Genomic DNA, 21,286 nt, shown 5'->3' with positions numbered 1-21,286 from the left:
ACTCCCACGGAATTGAAATTTGATAAATTAAAAAAAATGACATAAAAGACTTGCTTTCTGAATGCCGAAGATTGTGCTATTACAATGCTGCCTGCCATTTTAATTACTTATTTGTTTGTAGCATTTTTGCAAAAAAAGTGCTACAAAATAGGTAATGATAAAAATGTACAGCAAATACAATTGCATTTTCTATTTTTTTTAAGAAAATTTGTTGCTGTGAATTTTGTGGAAACAATAACTTTAATTTTCTTGTATGTTCCATTATCTCCCTATCAATCTCTGATACGTTTATAATATTAGCAATTGTATTCAAGTGGATATAATACTTCTGCTGTCAATTGCATCATTTTTAGATAGGAGTGAAATTAATAATGTATTTTTTCTCTTTTTGGTTCTTGAACATAAGCAATATAATAGAGAATTTTGGGAAAAGGACACAGCAATGGTAATACAATATGTTTTCTTTCAGATCTCTATAAAAACGGGCTTCAGAGAGTTAACTTTGTGCCATTCATTGCTGTACTAAAGGTAATAAATATTTTTTTAAAAAAATATTTTTTAAAAAGTTATTAAGCATTGGGGAAGCAAGCAGAAGAAGGAATAAAAAGTAAAATATAGAGAAATAAATGAGGAGCTATAATAGAGATAAAATTTTCAAGTATAATATTACTACTAAATAATTGTATGTATTATATCACTTTAGCAGAGTAAAAATCACTATTAAACTTTAAACCAAAAATAAATATCAAGAATTTTGATCCACTCAGTATGAATTATAATTTCAATCCATTTTACTAAATATTTGTTCTATGTTTGATATCCTACAAAACCAAAATATAAATTCATACATTGAGAAATCCACATTTTTGATGTGATATAAATCTGGGTATTACTTTTAAAATGGGAACGTTAATTTAGACATCAATGTGTATTTCCATAACTTAGTAAGCCATTCTTCCTTTGAAGGGATCATCAGATGATCTTTCTGGTAAAAGTAATATAATACCCTCGAAGCATTTATTTTTTATTAACGTGGCTTTGTTTTTGCTTTCTCATTTTTTTGTTGGAGAACTACCTTTTAAAAAATTCCCATGGTGAATATGGTCCCTTGAATCCATGTTTTCTTGTTAAATCCAAAAGAAGCAAGGGGGAAAGAATTTATGTAACTATGGGGTTGGTTTGATGCATGGCTAGATTGTGGCTTCCCAAATTTCATTGGCTACAGCAGAAACAGCTACAGATTAGTTCTCAACTTACAACCATTTGTTTTAGTGACTGTTCTAAGTTACAGTGGCATTGAAACAAGTGACTTACGACTATTTTAAACATTTATGACCATTGCAGCATTCCCGTGGTCATGTGATCAAAATCTGGAAGCTTGGCAACTGGCATGTATTTATGATGGTTGCAGTATCCTGGTGTCATGTGATCATCTTTTGAGACCTTCTGACAAGCAAAGTCAGTGGGGAAGCCAGATTCATTTAACAACAATGTTGCTAACTTAATAACTGCAATGATTCACTTAACAACTGTGGCAAGAAAGGTAAAATGGAGCAAAACTCACTTCACAATGGAAATTTGGGGCTCAGTTGTGATTGCAAGTCAAGAACTACCTATATTCAGTTCCAATTCATTTAAATAAGGCCTCATAAAAATTCAGTGTAAACTCAACAGGGACTCACGGAGGTGTAAGAGACCTTGCATTGGATTCTTTTGTTACTGATTGCTGGTACCTATTATAATAATCTAGTCTTTCAGTATGGTATGGGAAAATTGGGGTTTTTTCTCCACCTCTGATATTCAGTAATGTGCCTATTACTGAATATGCACTTCTTTTATTTTAACTTTGATGAGATAGGAATCATTGAAATATGTATATATTTTATATCTATATCTATGTATGTATGTATGTATATGTATAAGTGTATGTGTATGTATGTGTGTATGTATATATGTATATGTAGGAAGTTTTTCAGACAGACCGGTCTGATTGATTACACCTTGACATTTTAACTGCTATACTGCAGTTTTACTTTTTACAATATCTTTTGCCATGCAGCCCCCCAACTAGGGGCGTTAAGCAGGCTCAAGCAGGAAATGGTTACATTTATATATTTAAATCCTTTCTTTGAAAATTACTGAGATTTTAAAATGCTTTATTTGGTTGGATCATGTCCATATAAAATAAGAGATTAAAGGGATAATATTTTTAAATAAGTACATAGCTTTTCATACAGTCAAAGTAATCAGCAGCAAATGATTTCTATGGAAGATATAAATTCATGAAATCGCTTAGAAAATACTAAAGTCTGCAAACATGCAACCACTTTTGTATTGCTGAAATCAGTGGGGCATCTTTTTTCTGAGTTAACATATTATGTTAATTGTCATCTTTCATTTGTGGGACCCAAAGAAACTATCTCTGGTTTTTTTTCCTTTAAATTTCATGTTTTGTGGTCTGTATAGTGACCTAATTTCACTTGAGCTCTGTCTATTCTTGAACTTCTACATCTCTTATTGTCATTTAAGTAGTAGCAATGCAGCTGCACCTTTCCCTGGAAATCAGTGTTATGAAACTTGTCTTTGAATAAATCTTAGATTAGGTTATTGGCTTGTTTGCAACAGTGCTGGCTTTATCCTTATTAAATTATTATTTTTGTAGTCTCAAACTTGTAAGTGATAGTAAAGTCTATTTAACTACTATTCTGTTGGGTCAAGAATGGTTCTTTCTACACAGCCTGGCAAATTCTGAGCCATTTAAAAGCAAAATGGCATCTTTTAGCACCAGTGAGAAAATATAAAATGTTTCTGATTATGTGTTCTGCCTTTGTCAGGCCACCTGTGTAAGTCTGAACAAATTTGTTTCTTCTGATTTCTTTTAAAAAGTCATTCTGGTGATTAAACTGATTTGTCAGTTAATTCTGTTCTAAGGCGGCGATAGTCTAGTAGCTTTCAGTCCACTGAATAGTTTAAAGTTGCTTTTGTGGTCAGTGTCAGCACCCTGACCTCTGCTAAGCTGTCACCTGAGTCAGAATTCCTGGGATTAAGTCTTTGATATTGTGATGTCTTCACTTATCTATTGACTTTTTCAGTGCTGAAGATGTTAGGCCTTTTGATTTCTTTCTTAGTGAGAAGCCAAGCAAGTGTTCAATAGAAGTCTTTCTTTCCCAAGCTGTGGCAGTTGTAGACTCTGTCTTTCTCTTTTCTCTGTATTAATTAAATGGATTACTTTTGGGATATATAATGCAGTTCCGTTGTTGGGAATCACTGGGCTTAATATAATAATAAAAAAGAGGCTCTGTGTGTCTATACACATGCAGGCATAGACTCATGAATATAATAAAATGCCAGGATAGGTTATGACTTAGATCCACGATCACTACATAGCCTGTTCTGTGACTGCTTTTAATGTGATCTCATCTTAAGCATTTTGTTTGAAAGCATCTATGCTTTAGCCTACAAAATCAGAACTCAAGTCTTTCATTTGCTCCTCTAAAAGGTTTCCTATAGAAGGGGAATCAAGAGCACGCTGAATGCGTTTATTCGTTTTGTCTCTTTCAGAACCACGACACAAATTAAATATTCAAGAACCAGGCAACAGTTTTTAAAACATTTGGATGAAATGAAGTTATTTTGAAACGATAGAAAAGTAAATTGTGTGCGTATGTTAGCGCCAATTATTTTTCCCGGGTCATTGTTTGGCCGTTCTTCATTTTTTTCAAAACAAATTGTCACCTAATGTTAAAATAATTGCAGCAAACTCTTACATTCTCTTCCCTTTTTATTTTAATATTAATGACTCATTTAATCCTTCTTCAGCAAATTAACTCTTTGGTTCAAACAAGTTACTCACATTTTGGAACAGCTACCTAATGGTGTTTTCTTCAGGTATTGGGATGTGTTTGCTTAATTAGCATATGGCACTTTTCTTTGCTTGTAGTACAATGTGAAATAAAGCTGATCCCCCATTTTTCTGGGCGGCCCATTCCCCAAAGTCTCAGCCAGTTAATAAAGTTTGTAAGGGCTTTATCACAGGCTCTAGGAAGGTCCACAGAGAAGAATATTAATCCAATAAACATTTCATTCAGCTCATGAAAAGAAAGCATCAGGAGAAGAGAAGCTTCTGGAGAAGAAAAGCACGCCCCTGACAATTTTCTTCATGCAGAATTGTTAAGAAATTTGCCAGATTAAGGAGAAAGTCTTCAAATTTAGCAGCTAAATTGCGTCCAGAATAATGGGAATAGTTTGAACCTTACATGGTGAATATTCTAAAAAGCCACAACTGTTTTCTTCAAAGGCTTACTGTGGAGCTGGATGGACAGGGCAAGAGGGAGGTTGTGAGAAACCCAAATAGCAAATAACGGTGGTTGAAAGTTGAGGGAAGGGTGGGAGAAGGAATAGATAATTAGGTACAATTAGTGTGTATGAATTGTTGTCTCCCTGCCCTTGGCTTGAATAAATTTGGAAGGAACAAATCCAAGTGGCAAAACTGCTTTGATGTAAGAGGAGTCATTGTGGCTTGGCAGCATAAAGGCAGTGTTTTATACTTCTTTCATAATGGTTGTGATACAGAAAGGCTGAATGCACTGTGCACCCCCCCCAGCACCCCCGCCCCCCCAGTCTGCTTTACAGCAAGGACTTTTGGATTCCCTTGAAACAAAATGCAGCAGAAGTTTTCAGTTGCGGGTAATGAGGTACTGGACCTCATCAGAGTTAGGCATAAGCCATCCTTAGCCTTTGCATAGATCTTAATCACTTTTTTATTGTGGGAAAGCTAGTTTCCAAAATCAACACGTCTTTCTTCATTTTTTTTTTCCACCCTTCCTATTTGAAACTTCGGCGAAAGGAAAGACTAATGCAGAAAAGTGCAAATCCGTGTTTAAAGAGTGGCAATCTAGTGAGCATATTTCATTCTAAGTAGAAGTACCTCAGAATAGTATATTTACATACCTGTATTTATATCTTTTAATGCCTGCCGGTTTTATTCTAACGTATGCTGTTGACCGTATTCACTTCTAGTTATTTGAATAATGTTAAGAAATCTGAAAACAGATTTGTATTTGCTTCTTGTGTGAAAAATGTGAATGCTTTTATGGATAATTCAAAATATCCCATCAAAGATCAAGAATTGATTTACATGTTGTATCTGAACAAAAAGAAGTCCCAAGAAGCCTTGAAAAAAACAAACTACCTTATAGTTGCACTTTTTATTTTTTACATTGCAAATTTTACAATTTATGTCAATATATTAATTGCTACTAGAGTCTTGGATATGCTTCTATGTAGGAACAATTAGCGAAGTATCCAATTTGAATTAGAAACTAATTCAGAAGCTAAATGTATTCAGCTGAGATTCCAGAGAACAATACTGTTTTGTAAAAGAAACCTTTTTCATTCTGTACAGATCCGTATTATTTTAATATATAAGGAATAAATAAACCAATGGTTTAAACAATAGTTCAAGCAATTTGAAAACTTTCTGCAAATCTCAAAAGAAATGCTAATATGATTTAATTAGCCATAAAGGGCTCAATCTTTTTCATTTTGTCATCAAACTCTGCAAGTTAGAAAATGGAATCACCAGCTTGCTGTGTATCTTTCTTAGCTCAAAGATTTAATCCATTTGGGATGTCTTTTTAGATTTCTGATATTCAAAAATATAGAATTAAACAGTTACGTTAAGGAATGCCATGAGTTTTTCAGCAGGAGCTTGCCATGCTTTAGAGTTGCTGTTATTAGGAAAAGGAAATGAGTGTTTAATTTAACCCTTTGAGGGCTTATTATATAGAACAAGTAGCCTTTTGTACTTGAAGTTGTACATTCTGAAAAAAGCAACACCTGAATATCTCTGAAGCTTGAATAATTATGCCCAATTGTGTTTTTGCTGGTATAGGTCACAGGAAATTCACTTGGGGTAGAGTCTCTACAAAGCTAAGATATATGCAGATTTTCTGTTGTTGGATTGTGTAAAAATTATTTACTGTTAATACTTGCATAAAGGTTAGAAAGGTTGATGAAGTGATATTTAGTATTGCTTTACTATTCACTGTGTGTCAGGATGTAATTATGACTGATTCATAGAACTGTCTTAGGAACGAACCATCTTTATTAAAATGCTGATCAAGATAAGAGCTGACAGTAATAAAGAATAGAACATTTTAGTCTTGTTGCTTTTCAGTGATTGCTAATTACCCTAGAGGTCATGTATAGTGCCTGGGAGGATTCATTGACATTATTTTCTTTTAAGTCTGCTGTTTGAACAACATCAGAACATGAAGACAAAGACTAAGTGCACATTGAACAATAGTTTGACCAAGTTTTTTATTTCACAAAATGCTGGATGATTCTTCTTTTTCTGTTTTTGTTACAGAGATGTATGTTCTCCTGAGAAAGGAAAGATCTTTATTTTAAAGAACTTTTACCTTAATTATATCCATCACAGTCATCACAAGGTCAAACATATAAGTAGGAAACAATATATTGCTACTCTCCTATTGTTTGTTATGAGCAAAGCATAACATAATCTTTTTCCTGTGACTTTGGTTATCACATAAATCAGAATTTTTGGTCTCTTGATTAGATTAAATGATGCATTTACCTTCCAACATACACTCAAGCTGAGCCCTTTTTTTGCACAGCATACGCTATGTGTAGAAGTGTGTGATCACCAGTTGTATTTTAAGTCCAAAAGAAAGGGAAGAATTAAGAAAGATTCTCAGGAGTTATATTAACTGATAAAAGATATGAAGGACAGACAATGAGGCAAACAGTGGATTAGATTAGCTAGCACAAAAATGAAGGGAAAAGGAAGGAATCAACTGGATCCAGAGTCTTATTGCACTGTGAAAATCATCCTACTTAATAGTTTACTCAGAATGTACTACTTAGTGAAAGAGAGGGAGGAACAGTATTTGCAAGTCCCACTTCCTTCAGCAGTCCTCCATTCCAAGGCTTACCTGATTTAAACAATTCTAGTGATAGAAGGAACTTTTTTGTTTGCAACAGAATTTTGTTGGATTTTATCCAATTTGGTCAGAAATACTTAAAACTCAGGAAGTATAATTGGATATGGTTTGAACTAGCTTATTTGAATGTTTATATGTTATTTGTATACAATAAGCCATATTCAAGACAGTGTATAGTGTCAGAACAGAACATTAACAAAATAAACAGATTTTTCTCTACCCCAAACTATACTAAGAATCTGGGAATGATTGGTTATCGGAGGAAAATTTATCTCTTGACAATCATATGGCCATTAACTTTCAGTCACTTACCAGTCAAAGAACATTAATAAAAAATACTTTTTTCAGGATTTCCCCTGTTCCAGAAATCTAGCTGCTGAAGCAAAAATGAGGTATCTCTGAACTCTAGGTCTAATCCAGCCATCAAGCTGACCCTTTATAAGGCCCATTAAATCTTTTCTAAAATCATATAAAAATAATTGCACTCAAGATACTTTCAAGAGCACAACCTTATAACTAGAGCTACAACAGTGAATCCTGGGAATTTGAACAAGAATTTCTTAAATAACAGCCCTTTATAATATAAAAATCAAACACATTTAAAATTTAATAGCGATTTGAATCACAATATCTTTTCTAGCGCTTGTACTGTATTGTATGTAAATTGTTACCAAAGTTTCTGAAACCAATGTCTTGCTCTCTCTTGTTGTATATTTTCATCCATTTTAATCTATAGTGTTGGTACATTATACAAACTATAATCATGGGTAGTTTGGCAACTCCTCAATGGAAATAGTTTTCTCTACAGTAAAGTGGAGACAAGGAAGAGGAAGTGGCATCATAGGAGCCTCAGATGCCCATCTACATCAATAGGATTTTCATGCATTGCCATTTCTTTAGATTAGCTCCCAAAATGCTGTTTTCCCAACCAAAACCCAAACTATACTTGTTGGCTTACAGGGCAGTAAATTCAGTAAATTTTATTTATCCCCATGGCATTTAATTCCAGCGTATCCCGTATATTCTGAACCTTCTTGATGTGTTGATTCGCATATTGCATTAAGTTCAAGTTAACATTGCTCATGATCAGAGCTTAGGACAACTCCAGGGCAATCTAAAATGTCCGTTGAGGACTAGGTTTCCTTTCCTTTCTTTTTAATGAAGTTTGACAAATCTGATGTATGCGTTTAATGGGAAAACGCACTGCAAGATGTAAATTAAATTCTTATTTTATTTATTGCATTATCTGTACTTTCTGTTACTACTTTTAGAAATCCAGCATCACTGACAACCAAGTTTTTTAGTCTTCTTTGGAGGATATTTGAAAAACCGTAAAAACATTATTGAATTTCTCTAGAAATACAGCAGAGGTGCTAGTGCTGTGCTAGCACTGTTATCATGTGCTGGTTCGCTTCTGGAAAACTTGACTCTGCCCATATTTCACCATGGATCATCTACGGCAGTGTTTTTCCAACTTGGCAACTTTAAAATATGTAGACTTCAATTCCCAGAATTCCCCCCTGCCCAGCAAGTCCACATATTTAGAGTTGCCAAGTTGGAAAAACATTGACCTGGGGAATATTTATTGCAGAGTCTCTGGGACACAGTCTAGAGCACAGGTGTCAAACTTGATCGCCTGATGTATCGCGATGTTTTTTGCCTTTGCGGAGCCGGAGTGGGCGTGGCCTACGTGTGACGCATCCAGCCTGCGGGCTGTCAGTTTGATACCCCTGATCTAGAGGCTAGCAAGAGCAAGTCTGTTCGTTTGATGAATCAAGACATTATATTACAGCACTGCTATATCTGATATATTGCAATATAAAGGAAGAAGCTTTCTGTTGATATATTTGAAAGATATTTGTGTTTCTGCATGGTTAGTGTAAGCAGGAATGTGGACTTTGTGATGGGACTTAACTAAACTCATTTTCTACTAAAGTCCCAAGATATTTAAAATAAGTAGTCCCTTGAGATTCACTGCTATTTTATAGAGAAAAAATATGTTCAATAGCACTATTAGCAATATTAACTTAAACACCATTGTGTTTGTTACTCATATAACACTACTTCTACCTTTTTTAAGCTGAGGGGAAAGCTTTATAAATATGTTTTGTCTTTCAAAAGAAAATACCTTTTTTGTATGCTTGGTGTGTGTGAGAGAACTTTTTTACCATCCTAATTAAATTTAAGGATTGATTGAATGATACACACAACATACTATGCTATATATAAGTAATAAACCGACACATCATAATTTGAATAGCTGAATAATTCATAGCATTGAGGCTAAATGAGGTAAGAAGTCATAATTCATATCTGAAACTGAATTGTTTCTTTGGCACTACATGCAGCTCCACCATTTGACTGTGCTACCAATTCAGAGGGGACGAGAGTAGGCTTTTAACACTATCAGACAAAATACAATCATGTCAAGATTTTAATGTAAACCAACTGTTAGGATTGTAGCTTTGAAAATTAAGGGCAAAAATACAAAGACTCCCGTTAAAAGTTCTTTAGCTGCTGATTAGGAATCCCTGATGGTGATTAGTGAGTATGGAATGCAATCATGCCTGTAGGCTTTAATCAGTCCTATGATGGAGAAGTCAGTTACTCAAAGAGAGACCAAATTAATACATGTGTTATTTCTGTAGGATGTATTATTTTTTAAAAGTTAAAAAAGAAAAGATGGTAGCAAGATATATAACGAAATACAAATCGGGGCACTGATTAAAATTTTGAAGAAAAATCCGCTTTTTATTTAGAAAATAATGTTTAATATTGCACTTTTTTATTGTTTTGGCAATAAATGTAGTAGAGCCTCGGTGTCGGCTGTTATTTTAAAAAGCATATGAATTCCATGTATGCTTTTGTGAGCCAGTTTCTGACATGCAAGTTTTATTTATACAGGTTATTGCCTCGGATGCGCTTTTCTTTGCCAGTAATGTTACATAAGTGCTTATTTTTGTTGGGAGAACAACAAACGCAAAGTAACATCTGCAGCATCTGATTAAGAGAAGTAATGCCACCTTTCTTTTGTTTCTCTGCTCAGAAACACTGCAATACCATCCAACTGGATTCTGGAATAGACTACAGGAAGCGTGCACTGCCTGCTGCAGGAAAGCTTTATTACCTGTAGGTAGAAACTAAGATTGACTCGGTGCATTTTATTACAGTCACAGCAACTTTTAGACGGGGAGGAAAAGGGAACCAAGTTGATCCTATAGGCCAGTGGTGGCGAACCTATGGCACGGGTGCCAGAGGCGGCACTCAGAGCCCTCTCTATGGGCACGCGCGCCGTCGCCCCAGTCCTAGGCCTTCAGCTGGGTTTTATAAAACCTTTTCGCTTTAGGCCTCTGCCGCCATGTGCAAAAAAAAAGAGGTTCAATCAGTCAATTTCAACTTCTCGCGGGGAAAAAAAAGATCTTGCAAAGTTGGAATTGGTTGATTGAACTTTTTAGTCCCACTCAGTCTGCCGTTACCACCACGGCCACGCCCACCCAATGGGCCACACCCAGCCAATGGGCCACGCCCAGCCAATGGGCAACACCGACCCGGCACTCGACGAAGCATAAGTGGGTTTTGGGTTGCAGTTTGGGCACTCAGTCTCTAAAAGGTTCGCTATCACTGCTATAGGCAACTGCTATAAACCCTAAAGATATTGCTCATACCATCAGATATTTCCAGTATCTCCAGTAACATCTTTTCCAAATGTGTGACTGAATTAAGACTAATTAGAAGGGGGGAGGTGTGGTGCTTGCAGAATGGAAGTGACAGATGGTTATAAAGCAATGAATATCCTCTTGCAAAGAGTGTTCAATTCCCTGGTAAATAAACGAGCATCCTTATTGTAGTAAAGTAATTATTTATACAAATAGGGACTCATTTACTATTTGGTGTTAACATTTGTGGATTCAAAACTTTGTCTTATTTTGACAGATGATCCTCTTGTATCTAGAGTGTTGATTGACTTCAGAATTCTGTATTTCTGATAATGATAAAAATGAAGCTATAATACAACCATCAGTACAATTTATCTGTATAGCTCTGATTTCTGTTTCTCTAATGATAGTTTACCCTCAGAGCAATTTGGGAATACAAGTATATGTGATATAAAGTTGTTCCAACATCTAAAACGGAAAGTGGTTTTAATCAAGTCAATACAAAAATAAATCATCTTCTGGCTTTTATTATGGTATTGTTTTATATGACTTTTAAGGATTTAAAAAAATTGTTCTCCACTAGCAAAAAGAGCAATCCTAATCCAACTCTGTATTCTTTCTTTTGGACTATCTATTTTACTATTTAAATATTCTACAAATCTATATTTTTGGTGAGCAATAAATAAGAATCTTTAATACAGGTAGTCCTTGACCTATGACCATAATTGAGCCCAAAATTTGTGTTGCAAAGCGAGACAGTTGTTAAGTGAGTTTTGCCCCATTTAGAACTTTTCTTGCCATAGTTATTAAGTGAATCACTGCGATTGTTAAATTAGTAAAATGGTTGTTAAGTGAATCTGGTTTACCGATTGACTTTGCTTGTCAGAAGGTTGCAAAAGTGATCATATGACCCTAGGACATGGCAGTGGTCATAAATAGGAGTCAGTTGCCAAGCATCTGAATTTTGATCACATGAACATAGGGATGCTGCAATGGTCATAAGTGTGAAAAACGATGATAAGTCACTTTTTTCAGTGCCGTTGTAACTTCAAACAGTCACTAAACGAACTGTATTACCATCTAACCCGCCAATGGATTTCCCACAGCATATTTTTGGAAGGAGTCATTTTAAGATATGCTGAGGCTAGAGTACGTCTTACTACAGTGTAGTATATACACTGTAGATGCTTGGGAGAAAGAATACAATGAAACGGCATTGCATGCCAGTTCTTACGCAAGAATTATAGGAAGCTAATTTTAATGTCGCACTCTTAATAAACATGTTTCTTATGTGTATTTTGTCCCAGATATGCTGGGATTACAATTCCCAGCAAGCATGATTTTTATCATTATCAGCCTAATACATAATAGTTGTCACCAAGCATAATTTGTGCTGGCATGAAAGATTGCAATAGTAAGGAATCATGAAGGTGATGCCACTCTTAACATCTAGGAACCAATGTGACAAATGACTAAGGTGTTGGATTAAGACAAGGGATATACACAGTCCAGTTTACCCTCAGCAGTAGAGGCCATTGGATGACTCTGGGCCATTCACTTCCTTTTTCAACAGTCAATGAGATTAGGTTTTTGTTTTTTGAGAAAAATGAAGGAGGGAGCATCGTATATATGCTGCATGAACTCCTGAAGGAGGATGAAATGGAAATCTAATGAAAGAAATAAATATTATACCTCTCAGTATTGGTTATCAGGGAGCGGCCAAGATATTTTGCCATCTAAGGATGAAGAGAAAAGAAGAAAATTGTTCTTTTCTACCCTTTTCTAAGAGGGAGTGAAGTTGGAATTTATTTATATATTTACTTGTATCCTGTGTTTATTATTTTTACAAATAACTCAAGGTGGCAAACATATCCAATATACTTTTCTCCTCCTACATATATATATATATATATATACACTCTGTCTTAACATTTGTTTTTATAAGCTCAATGTCATGGTTCCGACAGACAGAAACGAATAAAGCAGAACTCCGAGGCTTGCAAGTTCCTCAAAGAATATGTTTATTAGTTACAAAATATTGGCACGGTCAAAAGTGAAACCAAGTCTTGATACACAAGCAACAATTTTCCAATACAAAGTTAAATGTCCCACCCACAAAAGCTATGTAAGCAAGTACATTCCCCAATATGATTGTTTGGCGGGCTTTTTATGAAATGCCCAGTCCCTAGTCTCGGGAGCAGCTTCCCAAGGGACAAAAGATTATTTTGACTAGTGAAGCACCTGGGCAACCCCCCTCCCTCCATTCTAGGTGGCAGCCTAAAATGAGAAGGAAAATGGCTGCAGCCATGCTCATTTGTAGAGTTGACGCTCAGAAGATTGGGGGGGGGGACTCTAGACATCAGCACATCCTCAAAAACTCCAGGCTGTGGTTGTGTCCAGTCCTTGGAGACCAGAGACCCCTCATAGACAGTTGAGAAAATCAAAATTTCCTGTGAAGTGAATACTTCTCTACTTCCAGGAAGTGAAAAATACAAGGATATAATAGCATATACACTGACATGGCAATTTATTGTCTTTTATCAAAAAGGGTAGTCCAGCTCAGGACAGCTATCTAAGTTTGCATAATGGCGAGGTTGAAACACAACTTCTAGTTCTACCAATGGATGTCCCAGAGGCATCTGATAAGAAATTTGGCTTGGAAATTTCAGCAACTGCTGTTACATTCTAAATTTTGAGCACATTTTAAATTTTAAGCCAAGTATTGCATAATTTATTTTTTTAATTGATAAAAGGAACTGTAAATATTGGGTGACTTTTGGTTAAAAGTAAAAGACTTCTTTTGATAAACTCCTTGAATATATCAGCTAAATTATACTCAGAAGAATTGTAGATATTCTAAAACAGAGGTCCCCGACCTTTTGGGCACCAGGGACCGGTTTCGTGGAGAGAGGTTTTTCCGCGGACCGGAGGGTGCGTGGTTTTGTGTGCTGCCTGCATCCCGCAGCTGGAGCTTTGCTTGTTTGTGCAAACTGGTTGCTGGCATGTGTGGCTCTGTACCGGTCCAAAGACAGGGGTTGGGGACCCCTGTTCTAAAATGTCTTATGGTTGTAATCTTGATTCTGGACTCCAGCAGCTAACAGAAGAGAGATCGGTTTTACTCCAATCTATTTCAAGTGCTGTGTGTGTTATGAATATACCTAATTCCAAAGGGTTCCCCCCTCAGATGTCAGTCAGCTTTTACCTTTTTTGTAAGATAGAGACAGAACTCTGCCTGTCTCATTGTGTGCATTTACAGCATGGATGGCCTTGCTTGCATTGTCATATTAATGGAGACGGCTTGAAATGTAGAAGTCTTTCAATGAATGTAAATAAAATGAAATTATCTACCTGAGAGTTAATGTTCTCTGCTTTTTAAGTGAATTCTAAATCTAATGTTTGTATTTACAACATAACATCCTGTTCGTTCTCTCTCTCTCTCTCTCTCTCTCTCTCTCTCTCTGTCTTTCTCTCTCTCTTATATGGGCAGAAAGCTAAGCAAGCTCAGGCAGCTGTTTGATGTTGGCTTCAAGTGTTATTAATTTCATATTCTATTATTCTTTTCACTGTAGCACAAGTGAAGCTGATGTGGAGGCTGTCATGGATAAGTTGTTTGATGAGCTGGCTCAAAAACAAAATGATTGTACGTAAGTTAATTTCTCTTGAAAGAGAATACATTTAGAACACAATGCCCAATCTCCACTGACCAATTAATAAGTTCTACTGCTGTGTATGGGTTGATGCCACACTCAAGTGGCAGCCATTGTATCAGCATTTTGTCTAATTTATGTGTTGAATCATGTGCTATTATTCATCAAGCTATGCATTTCCTATCTGTAAGAGATGAGTTTTATAGTAATTATCCAGACAAGATTGAGTCTTTGTTCATGTTCCCATAGTAACTAGACCAAGGATTTTAAAAGTACAAGGCAGAGGACTGAGAGTGAATAAAGCATGTGGAACCATTGCAGACTTCACATTTGAAGAGCTGTGTGACAAAGTGAGTACACCATCAAGCCTGGTTGGGCTTTTCAGGTCTGTTTTGATCATATCCCTGCTCCAAATAAGCCTTCAGATCTCCTTTGAGTTTATAGCAACCATCGCAACTGAATTGCAAAGTAGAACTATAAACACTAACAAGATGAAAAAAGCAGGTACAGGGTGTTTCTCTTCAAAGTAACCTGTGATATTTAATGTCAGTGCCTTTTTAAAGAAAAAGAATCTGTTGGTGTATTAATACCTCGGACTTAGCTGTTTTCATGAATCAGACCAAAATATCTCCTAGAGCATTTGGTTTTCAGCAAGGGACAATATTTTGCAAGAAGAAGGGAGGTTTTTGAACCTTTTTTGGCTTATGAAAACATCTGGGTTTTGAACAATAAGTACTGGTTGTCAAGGTGAGTGGGCAGTCACAAAATGCTGCAACAAAACCTCTGCTTCTTTGAAAGCCAAATTGGTGAAGTTAAAGGCAGAAACATCGTTTGAACATACAGTATAATGTTTTGACAAAACAGCCAAAGGACAGAAAAATAAATAATTTATATCTATACTGAACCTTGCCTATACAAATAATACCCCTTCTTCCGACCTGCATAGCATGCTAGGCAGCTTGTGTGGTTTAATGAACTATATATATATTAGTTTTTTATAATTGCAAGTGCTTAAAATATTATCAGCAACATACTGTCTGGGTTTCAATGTCTAGTTTACTAATACATATTAAGTTCCTTTCTCTCTACCTCGTTTTTCTAGCCAATTATCAAAAGTATCTCATGTTCTAAAGTAAACTGAATCTTCTTTCTCTTTCATTTTCAATGTCAATCTATCCATTTTTGCACTCTTTAAGATTTTTTAAATCAACACTTCCTCCGCTGGTAGATCTTCATTTTTCCAGTATTGAGCAAATACAAGTCTTGCTGCAGTTAATATATGTAAAATTAAATATATACACTCTTTTCATAATTACCTACAATTATGCCTAACAAAAATAATTCTGGCTTAAACCCTATGGATGAACTTCTAAACTCCTAAACTCATCTCACTTCCTAAAGTTGCTTCCAAGTCACTTTCACATATCTTAGTCTCCCTTCAGACTGTGCAATTGTTTCTCCCCAAATCGTTTTGTGCTGCCGAACCAGTACATTTACTGGAGATCAGAGTTTTTTTTCCTTTACCCCCCTTTTTATGACATTTAGGAGGGTTAGCTGCAACATAACAATTTCAAGTGCCCCCCTTTCTTTCTTTTCTTCTTTGAAAAGGCTCTGGACATGCAGAGAAAGGGCATGTCTGCTTCCTTGCTGCCCATGGTATACAAGTTGCTTTGACTGAAAAATGGGTACTGGGGAAGTATTCTTGATGAGTACTGAAACTATGAGAGATGTTAGGGACAGTCAACAGGTAGGGATCATATCGCCCAGTCCTGCTTTTGACATTCAAGTGCCTACAGAAAAAAGGGGCTTTATCTTGGACTTACAAGATTCCATAGAGTATGGTCAAAATGCATGTTCAAATTGAAAAAAGTATCAAAATATATCTATAACAGTGCTTTTTTTCTTTAAAAAAAAAAAAAGGTGCCGGAACTCACACACATCATACAACCCGCCTTGCCTACCCTACAAGGTTCCATCCAAAAAAGGTGCCGGAACTCTGTTCTGGGCGTTCTATGAGAAAAAAAGCCCTGTCTATAACAATGTGGAGGTTATTCTTAACTTACAACCATAATTGAACCTGGCAATTAAGTTTTGACAGTTGTAAAGCAGCTCACATCTGACTAGACCCATTTTATGACTTTTTTGTGGCAGTCGTTAACACTATGGTCATTAAACCCATTGTTCATCACAGTCATCACAGTCAGATGTTGCAAACAGCTGTAAATATGGATTTATTTTGCTGAGCCCTCAAAATGCATTCAAAATATTGCGGGACCACGGGAAGGTGACATCGGTACTTCAAAACTGGGTCGTAAATCCCTTTGGGAGGGAGTCCGTTGTAACTTCGAATGGTTGGTGAACAACCGGGACATACGTTGACTGTCTGTATTCCTCCAATGCTGCCTCATTGTTTAGGGGGAAAATTCCTTGTGACACTAGTTCCTTTCATTTGTTCAGAAGACTAGTTCAAAAAGATTTTTTTCTTTAAAAAAAGAGTAATTCCTTTTGCTCAAGATTTGTATTTATGAGGTCCATTGCATTTCAGGGCAGTGGGTCTGTAAGCTCAGCAATAGAGGCTGACTTTTTCTTTAAAATAGCATAAACACACTATTTTTAATAAAAGTAAAGTGTTAGAAAATGTAAGAATTGAAAGTATAAATTGAGATTTAATATTAATGATATGCCAGATTTTCTCCCTGGTGAGAATGTGGTCCTTTCCCTTAAGTCTGTGATATTCAGTTTCTGCTATTTTTCTACTTCATAATTATGTTTGGAAACTTAGGCTGTTAATACGTGATTGAATTCAGACTTCTGCCAATCTGTAGTTTAGTGTAAGCGAACTAGACAAGCATGAACAAACTGAAACAGGCTTTAGTCTTTTTGCGCCTATATGCCAGAAGGAGTATGAAAACATCCACTTTTTAAATCTCAGTTCTATCCACCAAATTCTGACCTGGAATATTTCTTCATAAGGGCTTGTCAGAGCAGCATTTCCATGTTCGTTTCTCTCAATCATAGTTATAGCTAATCACAGTTACTTAAATTAAAATTATGAATCTCTGATAGGTGAGAGTTTTTTTTTAAATCTTATTCCTAATTTCATAGAAAACAATTGAATGTAAGAGGCCGAAGCTGACAGTGGCTTGACATAATTAGTTGTGGAGCTCCAAATAATTATGTAGGAAGCGATGACTGAATGTGGCTGTATATATTTATTATAATAATAAATATTTTTTTGCTCATAACTACATTTTTGCAACAACTTAACAGCTAAGTTATTATGATCACTAAAAACTAATGTTTTCATGTCAAACCCATTGATTTAAGGTTTTCTTTAGTATGTGTAATTTAACTTAAAAGCTATCAGTGTATGTTTATTACAAATTTATCATCTGAAATATAGATGATTTTTAAATAAGCCCAGAAAATTTGATAATAACATCCTTCTCTATACTTTTGTAGCTATCACTTTAAACAACAAAACCCTTGAAACTATATGTCTGTGTAGCAAATACGCCCTCTGATGGTAGCAATAACTTTTTGATATAATTAAGCTTGAGCAAAGATTACAGTTTCCCAATAAGAACAGAGTGAACTTACTGATGCAGACTTAGTAATGGTCTTAAGTATAAGGGAACCAATACCTGTTCATTTCCTTTTTTCCATTTATAGAAGCTTCTTCTAACAATACTACTCTAAGGAATTGTACAGTTTTTGTTTTGTTTTAAAAACAACAGCACAAACATTAGACATGCACCTATCCATATGTATATATATATAAAAAAATTGTGTGTGTGTATTAAAGTCATAGATCAGGAATAGGATGGAAAAGGGATGGTTACTTACGATGGGGAGCATTAGCCAATGGTAGCTAATATCAATCCCAGCCAAATGTGGGCTCCTCCTCAGTGAATGTTTTTTTTTTTAAAGTTCATGCCTGTCAGTCATCTGTCAGGGATGCTTTAATCTGGATTCCTAAATTGTGCAGGATATTGGACTCTGTGGCCTGAATGATTCCCTCCAAGATTATGATTCTAAAACAGGATATTCATATGTTATAAGTGAAGGTTATAATTCTGGAGTTCTATATTTTATTGATTTGTTTGCTGTTTTATTGGTATTGAAGAAGGTGTACAATCTGAAAACTGAGGGATTGTTCACTAACAACCTTAAGAAATGCATCTAGAGCTGAATGGGAATGGGAAAGGATAGGGTAGGAGAGAAGAGAAGAGAAGAGAAGAGAAGAGAAGAGAAGAGAAGAGAAGAGAAGAGAAGAGTTGGAAGGGACTTTGGAGGTCTTCTAATCCAACCCCCTGCTCAGGCAGAAAAACCTATACTATTTCAGACAAATTGGTTACCCAATATCTTCTTAAAATCTTCCAGTGTTGGAGCCTTCACAACTTCTGGAGGCAAGTTGTTCCTCTAATTAAATGTTCTAACTGTCAGGAAATTTCTCATTAGTTCTAGGTTGCTTCTCTCCTTGATTAGTTTCCACCCATTGCTTCTTGTCCTGCCTTCAGGTGCTTTAGAGAATAGCTTGACTCCCTCTTCTTTGTGGCAACTGCTGAGATATTGGAACACTCTAATTATGCAAGTGCTTACAGTAAATTTAAAAAAAAAGGATTCTACAAAGAATGTTTTTATCATTGACAATAATTGCGAAATGTTTATTATTGCAAAATCAACACAACTGCCTCCATGGTTATATTCTCTGTCCAAATGATTAACCCTTATTCTTGCCATCTTAACAAAAGTAATCAATTCTAAATAAATAAATAAAACAGAAATCCATTCAAAATAAAATAGAGGAACCCCAGAGTGCTAAAACCAATAATTCCCTTGCCTATTAGAACAATAAGTAGGTCTGGATGTACATTTTCTTAGCTCTAAATAAACAGCACAGGACAGATTTCAGAAATAGTAGTACTTCCTTCAGTTTTCTGTTCTTTTATAATGATTTTTTTTAAGCTGATAGTGCTGTTGATGAATAATTCCATGGCAAAGGAGAAGACTGTCACTTTCTTCAGATGTAAAAACACTCAAAGCTATCACCATCCGAATATGGCACTAATAGAAAAATATCTATTGCTCATTATTTCTGAGAATGCTTTAATATGTACCTCTAAAAATAATTTGAGCAGAGATAATGACAATTGTACTTTTGTTAACTTGGCAGTTAAATTGAAAAAAAGAATTACTTAGATTGTAGACTAAAATGGGCTAACAGATAGATGAGATTGAATTGCCATGAATGAATTTGAAGCTAGCCTAATGTTAATAAAATCCTACTCCTCCATATTAAGGATTATCAGTAGAAGCTCTCACATCATCCATCATTTCTATGGTAGCAAAAAGACAGAAAACCAACTTTAAATCACAAAAGTTATTATTACTTGCAGGAAAGTCAGCAATTTCTTTTCTGTATTAACTTCTAAAAGTTAAAACATCATAAAATTAATTTAAGTGTGAAATATAAATAGGGGCTGGCTGATGACTGCTCTCCAAATTTGATCAGAGAATTAATTGCAAGGAAGGACTGGGAAGGACAAGGACAATGTTAGACAAAAGTCTAACATCAATGGAGCATGATTCCAATAATTATCTTTTTAAAGAGTCACATACATTCATTTTCTACAGTATGTTATAGACATAAGGCTTGGGAACCTGTAAAATTCCAAACATTAGTAAACTAAAACTCACTGTGTTAGTCAATGTAGCTATTGCTCCATAAGGTTGCTGGTTTTGTAACTTTGCCACATCCAGAGGCCTACAGTTGTTGGCCTCTCAGATGATTATAAAAAGGTGGAACAATGTGTCATGCAATCTTATCTGAAACTTGAATTGGAAATTTACATTCAAAGAAGGTACCTGAACTGCACTGAGTATTCAGGTCAAACACACTGGCTATTTACAGAGCAAATTACACGATTTAAGAAATATTTTCTCAAACCTAGGCTATTAAAAGAGGACAGCATGTTCTTCAGAGAGGTAATATTTTCATAAATAAAGCACATCACCATTACAAGCTGTGCAGCCTGCAATACTGAACCAATCCTTCATAGAAAACAAAGTCCTGGATTCCAGATAGTTTCAGTAACTTGTCTGGCTCTTTCAAGAAAACTGCGATGTTTTTCAAGAAACATAAGGAAGGATATTATTGCATACCCAGAGAATAAAATTTTACAGCTTTTTTTTTCCACAACTGCTTAATAAGGATCATTTCAGTATATTCACTGCATAGTGAAGAGTCAGAACATCAGTGTCAAAATGGACAGTATTAAGCAAACTGGATTTAACACTTGATGGTATAAGAGCCATGGTGGCGCAGTGATTAGAATGTAGTCTTGCAGGCTAACTCACTGCTCATTTTCAGGAGTTTGATCCTAACCTGCTCAAGGTTGACTCAGCCTTCCAGGTGGGTAAAATGGGGACCCAGATTGTTGGGGGCAAGATGCTGACTCCGTAAACCACTTAGAGAGGGCTGTAAAACACTATGAAGCGGTATATAAATCTTAAGTGCTATTGCTATATAAAATAGCTTCCTATATCTGCAATATCAGGCTATACCCTAACATTTCAGACAAATGATTGTCCACAACTTCTGGAGGCAAGCCATTCCACTGGTTAATTGTTCTTACCATCAGGAAATTTTTCTTTAGTTACTTCTCTACTTGATTAGTTTCCATCCATTGCTTCTTGTCCTGTCTTCAGGTTGACCCCCCCCCCTCTTCTTTGTGGCAGCCCTTCAAATATTAGAACACTGCAATCATGTCATCCTTAGTCCTTTTTTTCATTAAACTAGACATGCCCAGTTCCTCCAGCCATTCTTCATATGTTTTAGCTTCAGCCCCCTTATCATCTTTGCTGCTCTTTTCTGAACTCTTTCCACAGTCTTAACATCTTTTTTTTATATTGTGGCGACCAAAACTGGATGCAGTATTCCAAGTGTTATCTTACCAAGGCGTTATAAAGTGGTACTAAGTTTTCATGTGATCTTGATACTGACCCTCTGTTGATG

At 35.6% G+C, this 21,286-nt stretch overlaps 1 protein-coding gene across 1 annotated transcript in view; it reads left to right on the top strand.

Moving 5' to 3' along the window:
* The window catches only part of AFG1L (AFG1 like ATPase), a 57,534-nt gene that overhangs the window by 24,619 nt on the left and 11,629 nt on the right, over positions 1-21,286 (top strand). The window contains exons 7-10 of the mRNA XM_015821118.1: positions 470-528; positions 10,012-10,094; positions 14,191-14,261; positions 14,518-14,618. Coding sequence (XP_015676604.1) covers positions 470-528; positions 10,012-10,094; positions 14,191-14,261; positions 14,518-14,618 — 314 coding nt within the window. The remainder of the gene's footprint in view (positions 1-469; positions 529-10,011; positions 10,095-14,190; positions 14,262-14,517; positions 14,619-21,286) is intronic.

The sequence above is a fragment of the Protobothrops mucrosquamatus genome, unplaced genomic scaffold (genome assembly GCF_001527695.2).
Source record: "Protobothrops mucrosquamatus isolate PMUCROS unplaced genomic scaffold, P.Mucros_1.0 scaffold1255, whole genome shotgun sequence".
Taxonomy (NCBI): Eukaryota; Metazoa; Chordata; class Lepidosauria; order Squamata; family Viperidae; genus Protobothrops; species Protobothrops mucrosquamatus.
The sequence above is the reverse complement of the archived record's forward strand: the minus strand, read 5'-3'. Positions and strand labels throughout refer to the sequence as shown.